This window comes from Aegilops tauschii, chromosome 5 (assembly GCF_002575655.3).
Source record: "Aegilops tauschii subsp. strangulata cultivar AL8/78 chromosome 5, Aet v6.0, whole genome shotgun sequence".
Taxonomy (NCBI): Eukaryota; Viridiplantae; Streptophyta; class Magnoliopsida; order Poales; family Poaceae; genus Aegilops; species Aegilops tauschii.
Genome location: NC_053039.3, coordinates 458,727,229 through 458,736,337, shown reverse-complemented (window position 1 = coordinate 458,736,337; position 9,109 = coordinate 458,727,229). Strand labels below are relative to the sequence as shown.

General features: G+C 45.1%; 1 protein-coding gene across 1 annotated transcript; it reads right to left on the bottom strand.

Annotated features, from left to right (window-relative positions):
* Positions 1–3,187: 3,187 nt before the first annotated feature.
* LOC109762177 (BTB/POZ domain-containing protein POB1-like) lies at positions 3,188–6,127 on the bottom strand. The gene is made up of 5 exons (XM_020320997.4): positions 5,851–6,127; positions 4,874–4,992; positions 4,732–4,795; positions 4,202–4,481; positions 3,188–4,088 (listed from the first exon to the last, which is right to left on the bottom strand). Exons 1-5 carry the CDS (start codon positions 6,026–6,028, stop codon positions 3,497–3,499), a joined length of 1,233 nt encoding a protein of 410 aa, XP_020176586.1. The 5' UTR covers positions 6,029–6,127; the 3' UTR covers positions 3,188–3,496.
* Positions 6,128–9,109: the final 2,982 nt, after the last annotated feature.

Sequence of the window (9,109 nt, the reverse complement as noted above, 5' to 3'; positions counted from 1 at the left end):
GAGTATTGATTGATTGAAAGGGGAGGACCACATGGTCAACTTATTTGGCTGACACTCTGGGTCTGAGTTATGATAAGATGTTTTGATATGATAAAACCTTTGTGTATCAAGCCTCATGATACACCTGACATTCTTTCTAAATCTTATAGTGTTGGTGAGTATGATGTGAAAGCATTGATCTATGAAATGTACAAATAGTTGTATTTGCACATTTCGATGTTACTTGTTTTGTATCAACTATAGACTATTGCATTGCACGCTATACTTTAAAGTTGTACCTAATTACATAATATTGATTATAATTCATGTTAGTGTCATTTAAATTTAAAAATTATTTTTTTATCATGTACATACTCGAGGACAAGTAGGAATTAAGCTTGGGATGTTAATATGTCTCAAACGTATCTATAATTGTTGATTGCTTCATGCTATGTTTATATAATTTTGGCATAGTTTTCACATCAATTTTATCATTTTTCTAGACTAACCTATTAACTCATTGTGCAACGCCAATTGTTGTTTTATGCATGTTTTTGGACTCAGAGGAAAATAAATTCTACGGATCTCCAAAAGACCACAAAAAATCAAGATTTTTTTTTTTCATCGGTACACTGCCGGAGGAAAAATCATCACGGTGGCCATCTCCATCAATTTGGAGTCACCATGATCTCCTGTGAGTAGTTTCCTTTGGATTATGGATCCATAGCAGTGGCTAGTTGGTTTCGTCTCCCATGCTTATCAATAAAAAGATCACATGAGCCTCCCTACATGATTGTGACCCGTCTAATGTAATATATTTGTGTCTTTGTTGGGGCGTGATGAGTTGTAACTTTTTGATCAGAATCAGATTTATCCATGAATCTTTTTGAGGTATATTTGGTTTTTTTGTTGCATAACTCTTATTCATATATGCTCTTTGATCTATTTTTCTTTATGTGGCCAAGTTTGATGAGTGATATCCAAGAAGGAGTTCTGTATGATAGTTGGGTTAAATCTTGTAAATAATCTACCATAGTGAGAGAAAGTGGAAAAGACTTGGATTGTGTTGTTGCCACTAGGGATAAAAAGATGATTACGTAGTTGTCCTTTGAAAACAGGGTGAAGACAATATATCATCTACTTCATGTCATCATGCTTAAGGCAATATTCTGTTTTTACATAATACTTTAAGATGCAGGCTGGATAGCAGTCTTGGGTGGAGTATTAGCTATAGATGCAGTTGGATAACAGTCTATATATATTTGGAACGTGGCACCCATAGTTGACTATGCGATGGGTATATATAGTTAGAAACTGCAATTTAATCAATGTGCAACTATAATTTGTTTCCCACACCATCTTTTGCAGAGAAACCACTAGTGAACCTATATATCCCAGTACATTCTTCTTCCTATTATTTCAACCGCGATCAACGCTCTCTTTAACAATTCGTTATTTTTACTTTCTTGCTGAAATAAAATCTTCCATACACTTATGCAATTAATCCTTGTAACTAGCAAAGCTAGTGAGATTGACAACATCACCGGTTTAGTTAGGGGCCAAGGGGTTTTAGTACTACGGGTACTGACAATTGGCTATTCTGCAAGTCCTACTAGTTCGATAAAGCTTAATGTCATCCACTTGAGGGCAGCAAACCCTTGTACTTAGAGGCCCAACACAATCCTAGTTAAGAGGAATCACCCTTGCCGAGAGGAACTATGTCAGCCCTGGCGGGTGTTCGCTGCCCGCAGTCAGAGCCAAACTTGTTACCTGCTATGTCCCGATCACTACCCAACCCATTTTGCATGGTGTAAGAGCATATACAACCGGAGCTCTCCTATCCTTCCTAAATGTCCGTGTAGACAACCCGATCACTACCCGAACAGGAGAGAAAAGGAAAAAGTCATCCAACTGAACCCCCACAGGTACTTTAATTGGGACATGCACTAAATCCAGTACCTATTTTTTCTAGCTATGCAACCATGCCATATTAGCAAGCCATGTATGTAAGCTATAAACTACATTTCTGCATTAGTTGTCCATGCAATAACATTGTCATGCCACATCATGAGTTCATGCATGTATGTCATCAGTTAAATTTTTGCACTAAATTACGTGTTCTCATGGACACGGTAGATGAAGCACACCTATATAATTGATCATTTACTCTTTTTTCAGAGAAGATACTCTTTCAACTGAATATAATTTTTTTTATACATTTCCTTGAAACAGGCTTACGCACCGCTATATTAATATAGCAACCACACACAACATCCGCTGGGGCAAACAGAACATCAAGCCTAAAAGGAAAGAAAAAAGAAAAAAAAGAAAAACTAATGCCAACAACGACAGCTCGACGGAACGCGGATGACCTGCCATCACTGCGCCCTCCGGATTCGACCCACCACACTCCTAGTGCTTCAAACTGCCGTGTACCAAGCAACACCTTCAAGAAGGAACGCGACGACAACACCGCTGTTGTCCGGACATGTCCTAGGGTTTCCCCCAGCATGCGGAGGAACATAGGGAATGGGTACATCCGACGCCCTTCAGGAAGGAATGGCGGCACCAACAGGCGGCACCGCGTCGGTGCCTGGCGAGCCGACAGGGTTCTCCCAACCCCAAAACACCACTACCCACCCGATCCGTAGTCTTCCATCCAACTTGCGGCCCACCAACATGCGCCACCACGGTCTTGACGCCACCCTCGCCGTCTCACTAAGGTCACCATCATGAGGCCTAGAAGACAAAAAAATGGGATAGCAAGGAATTGGGGATGACGGCACCGAGGCCGCGCGGGAGGTCACTGCCTTCGGCGCCGCCGCGGTAGCCGATTGGACGTGGAAGCAGAAAAGCAGGGGCCGCCGGCGCCAGCGCCACCCGGGACAGGCTCAGCTGTGCACGCCGAGACAACAGAAGGGGGAAGGGAAGGGGGTGGAGGAGGGCCTCTGGGAAAGGGGGGCAGAGGTGCGGCCCGTCGCCCGCTTGTCTCTCACTGTAGTCGTCCCCTCTTTTATACATTTTATATGCTTCATATGTTTAAAATATATTTTTGAAGTGTAAATCGAAAATACTCTTGTATTTTCCTTTCATTAGTTTTAGTTGTTTATGTAGCACCTAATCATGCATTTTTTAAACAAAATTGCCACAGCAACACGCAGCGTATCATCTAGTTGCCAACGTTCCTGTTCCACTGCTAGGAAGTATGTACTAAAATGTCCACCATCAACAGATTATCACATAATATAAATTCCAAGGATACCACTACATCAAATCAGTCAGCTCCTTAGCCACACATATATTAGCAACTTACAACAAAGAGAGCATTAACTGGTCAGCACCTTCGGTGTATAGCAGAGCACGCACATGCAGACATAACAGTTTCGATACTGGTAAGAGTATGTGAGATGGTGAAGTCCCCAGCATCAAGTTCAGGTTTCTTCATGTTTCCTCCTCGCTCACAAAAGGCAAAAAGGGACTCGGGCGAGGCCCATCAAGCTAGCAGTTGACGCATGCATCACTGGGGCTCCTGCATTATCTTGAGCTTAACTCGCAGATGGAGCATGTCGTCGATGAAGAAGGGGCTGTCGTCAGCAATAAACCCCGACCAAGGAATGCCAAGGAGTTCCATGGAGCAAACAGCCCCCTCACAGCCAGCGGCGAAGGTGCCCTTGTGCCAGGTCACAAACTGCAATAGCGGCTTTGTCTTTGCCTGAAACTCAAAGTGTACCGTCCTTGTTGGCCCTTTGTTTTCTTCCATCTCTATATAGAGCCCAAGATGACCAACCCAGTGTACCGAGAGGGCGAAGACATACTCTTCCCAACTGAATATTGGTCCCAGTGTAGGCAGAGAGCGGCACTGCTCACGCTTCACAGCCCAGTTAACAGTATGGCAAGAATAAAAATCTGCATTGGTTATACGAAGACGCACTAGTGGAAGTAACCGAGAACTCGAGATGTCCATCCTTTCTTCAGAATTTGGGCACGGTGAAGAGGCCCACCTGAGCACGAAGTCATAGACAGCTACCTCGGAAGCAACCCCGAAGTCATTCCTTGATAAGATGGCCTCAATCCCAGCAGGAGGCATCCTCATAAGTTCATCTTGGAACCTGCAGTGCAGCAAAACCATGTGATTTGATGACAACAATGTCCACATGCTTCCTAATAATGGGAAAAAAGAGAGGTCTCTCAATCCAATGGCAATATATATGGGATCACTTACTCTGTCGACAGGAATTCCATGTACCTTTCGGCAAGGAATTTCTTGGCTGCCTCTGTCAGGTCTGCTGCCATTGAAATGGAACATGGGAGATCTAGGCACATCAGTGCAGATTCTGGAGTCATAGGCAGGACCATGAGACGCTGAATGCAAAGCTTCATGCAGGAAACGACCTCAAATTTGTCAGCAGCCATCAATATATCAACCAGAGGAATGGGCTCAGTTGTTGCTGTCAACTTTCCACTATACATAAAGCGTAACAGCTCCATGAAGGCTTTCTCTTCTGTTGAAAATGAAAGCAAGGACGCATAAGGATTGATGAAACAGTTCAAACAATTAAATAAAGAAGTAGAAAAGAAAAGTCTGTAGATGAAATGACAAGAGCCAATTAATCATCAAAGTAACTCTAAACAGGCCCCTCTATAATTTTCACATTTTTTATTCAAAAGGTGCATACATCAATAATAAAATCACAATGGCAAACTATTTACAGCAGTTATAAAAAGACAAAGAATAGTACAATACACCGTTACCTGAATCAGAAATTCTGACTGTTGCCTGCCTCTGGCCAGATTCTTTCATGCCATTTGAGAAAAGCTAAGAAGCATGAAGCTTATCAGAAAGATGGGCAAAAGATTATGGAACAAATGCATTTCAGTAGATCGTCAGAATTACCTTGTAAAAGAAACTACTTTTTGCAGCAAGAATCCCCGCGCTGACATAAATAGTCTCAACTCGTAAAACCGGTCTACTCGTCACGGTACAAGATGAGTCAATATCTTCTCCATCATCACCTGCAAAATACCAAGGTTGGATAAATATAGAGTAACATGGAACACTAGGAGAAGAAGGCACATAACAAAATTAGTCGTTAGTGTTAGATACATCCGTATGTAGACAAATCTAAAAGAACCTTTTTGTTAGCAGCCCACCTTACCTGTATGGGCTTGCCCCGTCTAGCTCATGGGCCTCGCCTGGTTGAGAACCCCTCAGACTACAAGTACGCGAGAGGAAGCGACTAAGGAGGGTATCCAGTGGATCACGAACGGCGGCGGCGGCTTCCTTTCCTTCTTCTTTCTCTCGCTCTCCATCCTGTACTCTAGCCAGAGCTTGTAATTCGCACTTGTATCTCGAATTCCCCTGTGCATGTAATAGATCGAGAGAGTATCTACCAGTACCCTAACACTTTTTGAAACGGAAGTAATACAAATTATGCTACATAAAATTCTGCTGCACTCAAGTATGTGCAGTGCAGCGGATCGAAGAACAGATGGAAGTTTGTTGATTGCTTCATATGGATAAATCAGATACGCATACGGATTTGGGGAAAACTAATTTCCCACAAATATGAAGAACCTAAACCTAAATTAACGCACCCGCAAAAAAAACCTAATTTTTTTTGCGGGTAAAAAAAAAACTAAATTAACTGCCTTAAAATTTATTACGAGCTAATGAAGAATCGTAACCCTCCTTGTCAAATTACTTTTGTGTTAGATTTGTCTAGAGGCGGATGTTAGTAATGTGCGATGGAGGATGTACGTTACAAACAAATAAACAAACACCCAGGAGAAAAGGTACTACAGAAAATTATACAAGACTAAAAAAAGTAACGGCACCGACCGATGCACCAACGGAGGCCTGGATGCACGCACCTTTGTCCTCCTCGCGGCGGCGCTTGCGGCTGGCGCCGGATGTGGGCGCGTCGTCGTCGCGGCCGACGACCTCTACCCGCAGCTCCCTGTCGGAGAATACCTCCACGTTGAAGACGGTCTCGTAGCCGTCGTCCGTCTCCGGCTCCGGCTCCACTCCCGCTCCCGCTCCCGTCGACATCACTCGTCTCGCGTGCACGCTCGCTGGCTCGAACCCCGCAGGAGTTGCGGCGGCGGAGGAGGAAAAGGCGACGGGCGGAGGCAGCTGGTTGCGTGGGAGTGCTGTGGCCTGGGGGAATATACACTCCGACTACTAGTAACAGCCGACGGAACTGCATGCCGTCCACGTGTGACATCACCGCCACCCTCGCTGTGCGTTGTCGTCACTCGGACGCCTTTTTAACACCAGACAGAAATCGTTCGTGCGTACTCCCACCCACCGCTACAAACGCATACAGCGTGCATCCTGCTCCTACGAGCATCTTCGAGAAATTGAGCTCGCATATCATTTTAAGATGCTCGTAGTCTAACGTTCATCATTGTCTCATAGTCAATAGAAACGTCTTATCTCATTGAATGCACATCGCCGGAAATCCTAAATTAAATTCAGAAAAACACTAGCACTAAGGCCAACTCCAATGTACGATCCTAAATGGTCCGGCCGCCTCAGTATGGGGCTAAACCGACACAAAACGCGGCCCAACGCGCGAGAGCAAACTGATAAACGTCCATTTTTCGCCCGCTTTCGACCCATTTCCGGCCCAAATGTGGGCCACGTTTGCGTCAAGGTTGATAGCGCACGGACGAGCGGGACGCGCGCCCTAGTCCTGCCCTGGCCCGCCCGTCGGTGGCACAGACGCCCCTTTTCTCTTCCCCTCCTCTTCCTTCGCCCCCGCTATCGCCGCCGCCACCCGTTGGCGTCCATTTTTCCGGCCGCCTTACTCGCTTTCCATCCAGTCCGTCCCCCAAAACCACCACCACCCATGCCATAGCCGGCCCACGCCCGCGTTTCGGAGGACTTTTTTGCCGGGGTTCGCGGCTATTTGGTCCTGCAGCCGGTGGGAGAGAAGCTACGGCCGCAGACGACGCTCATCGACTCCAACACCTTCCGGCAGGCGCTGCATAGCCGCAGGGTGCCGCCCGCCAGTTTCAACCTTGCCTGCTGCCTGTGAGGGGAGCTCGAGGTGCTTCCCCCTGCCGTATGTCCACCACGACCGCAAGGTGTTCGACGCTTTTCTCACAAGGTACCATGGATAGTGAGGATGAGTATTTCTTTCACAACTTCATTTGTTCACCGGATGACGAAGACCTTTAGTGGCTGCATTGGTCGCCAATGACCACATTGCTAGGCAGCAACCTCGGTTCAGGGGATCAATCCCGGGTCATGCTCCGGCCTTGAACCGCAATAGGGAGAGCGGCCACGCCCTGCTTTATGCCGGTTACTTTGAGAATATCGCGCTCTTCAAACCACATCAATTCCGCCGCTTCCGTATGGCGAGAGATGTGTTCAATCGTATTTGAGAGGGAGTGGTAACATATGATCCATACTTTGAGTGCAAAGTTTATGCCCTTGGCAAGCTTGGCTTATCCTCTTATCAGAAATGCACCGCGGCTATTCGCATGCTTGCGTATGGAATTCCAGGTGATCTTGTGGATGAGTACATGCATATGACTGAGTCCACATGCCTCCTATTAATGTATAGTTTCTGCAAGGCCGTGGTGGCAATGTTTGGCCCTGAGTATCTGAGAGAGTCAACAGCTGCTGATACAGAGAGGTTGTTGGCGATCAATGCTGAGAGGGGCTTTCCGCGCATGCTTGGTAGTATAGACTGTATGCACTGGAAGTGGAAGAACTGTCCATTTGCTTGGTAGGGGCAGTACAAAGGGCACGTGAAAGGTGTCACTGTTATACTAGAAGTGGTGGCTTCACAAGATCTGTGGATATGGCATTCTTTCTTCGGCCTGCCTGGTTCTCACAATGATATCAACGTGCTTCAGTGTTCGCAAGGCTTGCAGAAGGCCACTCCCCAGAAGTCAACTTTGAGATCAATGGCTACCATTACAGTAAGGGATACTACCTAGCTGATGGCATCTATCCTTAGTGGTCAACTCTTGTGAAGACAATACCCAATCCGCAAAGAGAGAAGAGACAGAGATTTTCCCAAATGCAAGAGAGTGCTAAGAAGAATGTGGAGCGTGCTTTTGGTGTGCTTCAACCTCGATGGGGTATCGTTCGAAACCCTGCACTGACATGGAGCACCCAAAAGCTTTGGGAGGTGATGACTGCTTGTGTGATCATGCACAACATGATCATGGAGGATGAGCGTGATGACATCATCTATGACCAAGGGTTTGATTTTCAAGGTGAAAATGTTGAGCCTGAGCACCAAGAACCGGCAACCTTTGAACAGTTTGCCCAATTTCGTCGTGAAATGCGTGATTAGCACACTCATATGCTGCTTCAGGATGACTTGGTTGAGCACATATGGACTCACATTGGCAACCAGTAAATGCATCGTTCATTTACTTTCCATTTATTCAAAATAATTTCGATTGGGTTGTTAAACTATTTGATTGTGTTTTTATTTGGACGTGGAACTATTTGTTTTGTAAAACTATTTGCAATGTTTGATTTATTTGGCTATTTGCATTATTTGGTTTGCATATTCATCATAGGGCCCCCAGTCAGACAAGATGCGGCCGCGCATTGGGCGCACGATCGGTGCATTCAGGAAAACGGCCGGACGCCGCCCCATTGCCATACCCAAACGGACAAAATCCGGATAAAACAGTCGTTTGTTTGGGGTCGTGCATTGGAATTGGCCTAAAACTTGAACCTTGATGGGATGGAGATACCATTGTCCTCCTAACCATCCAATCACATGTTGGTTCGTATGACTGACTCGGACTCTACAAGGTGACTGATCACTCTTGCTAATTTTTTCTAATAAAATTTTGTTTTCGGTACTTTAGCTTTTGCCAATTTTCGTTATTTCAAAATTTGACATTTTACTCTTGCCACACTTAGCTTTTGACAATACATCAAAATTGTATTTTTGCAATACATCAGCATTTCCATTTTGTGGGAAAAGCAAAATTTTCAAAGTGGCAATTGTAAAACATTGTCAAAAACTAAGAATGCCAATAGTAAAATGATTTTTTTTCTTTTGCCACAAAATGACAATTGTTAAAAGCTAAGAGTGACAAAAGTGAAAAGTGAAATTGGCAAAACCTAGAGCGGCAAAAACAAAATTTTCCTTCT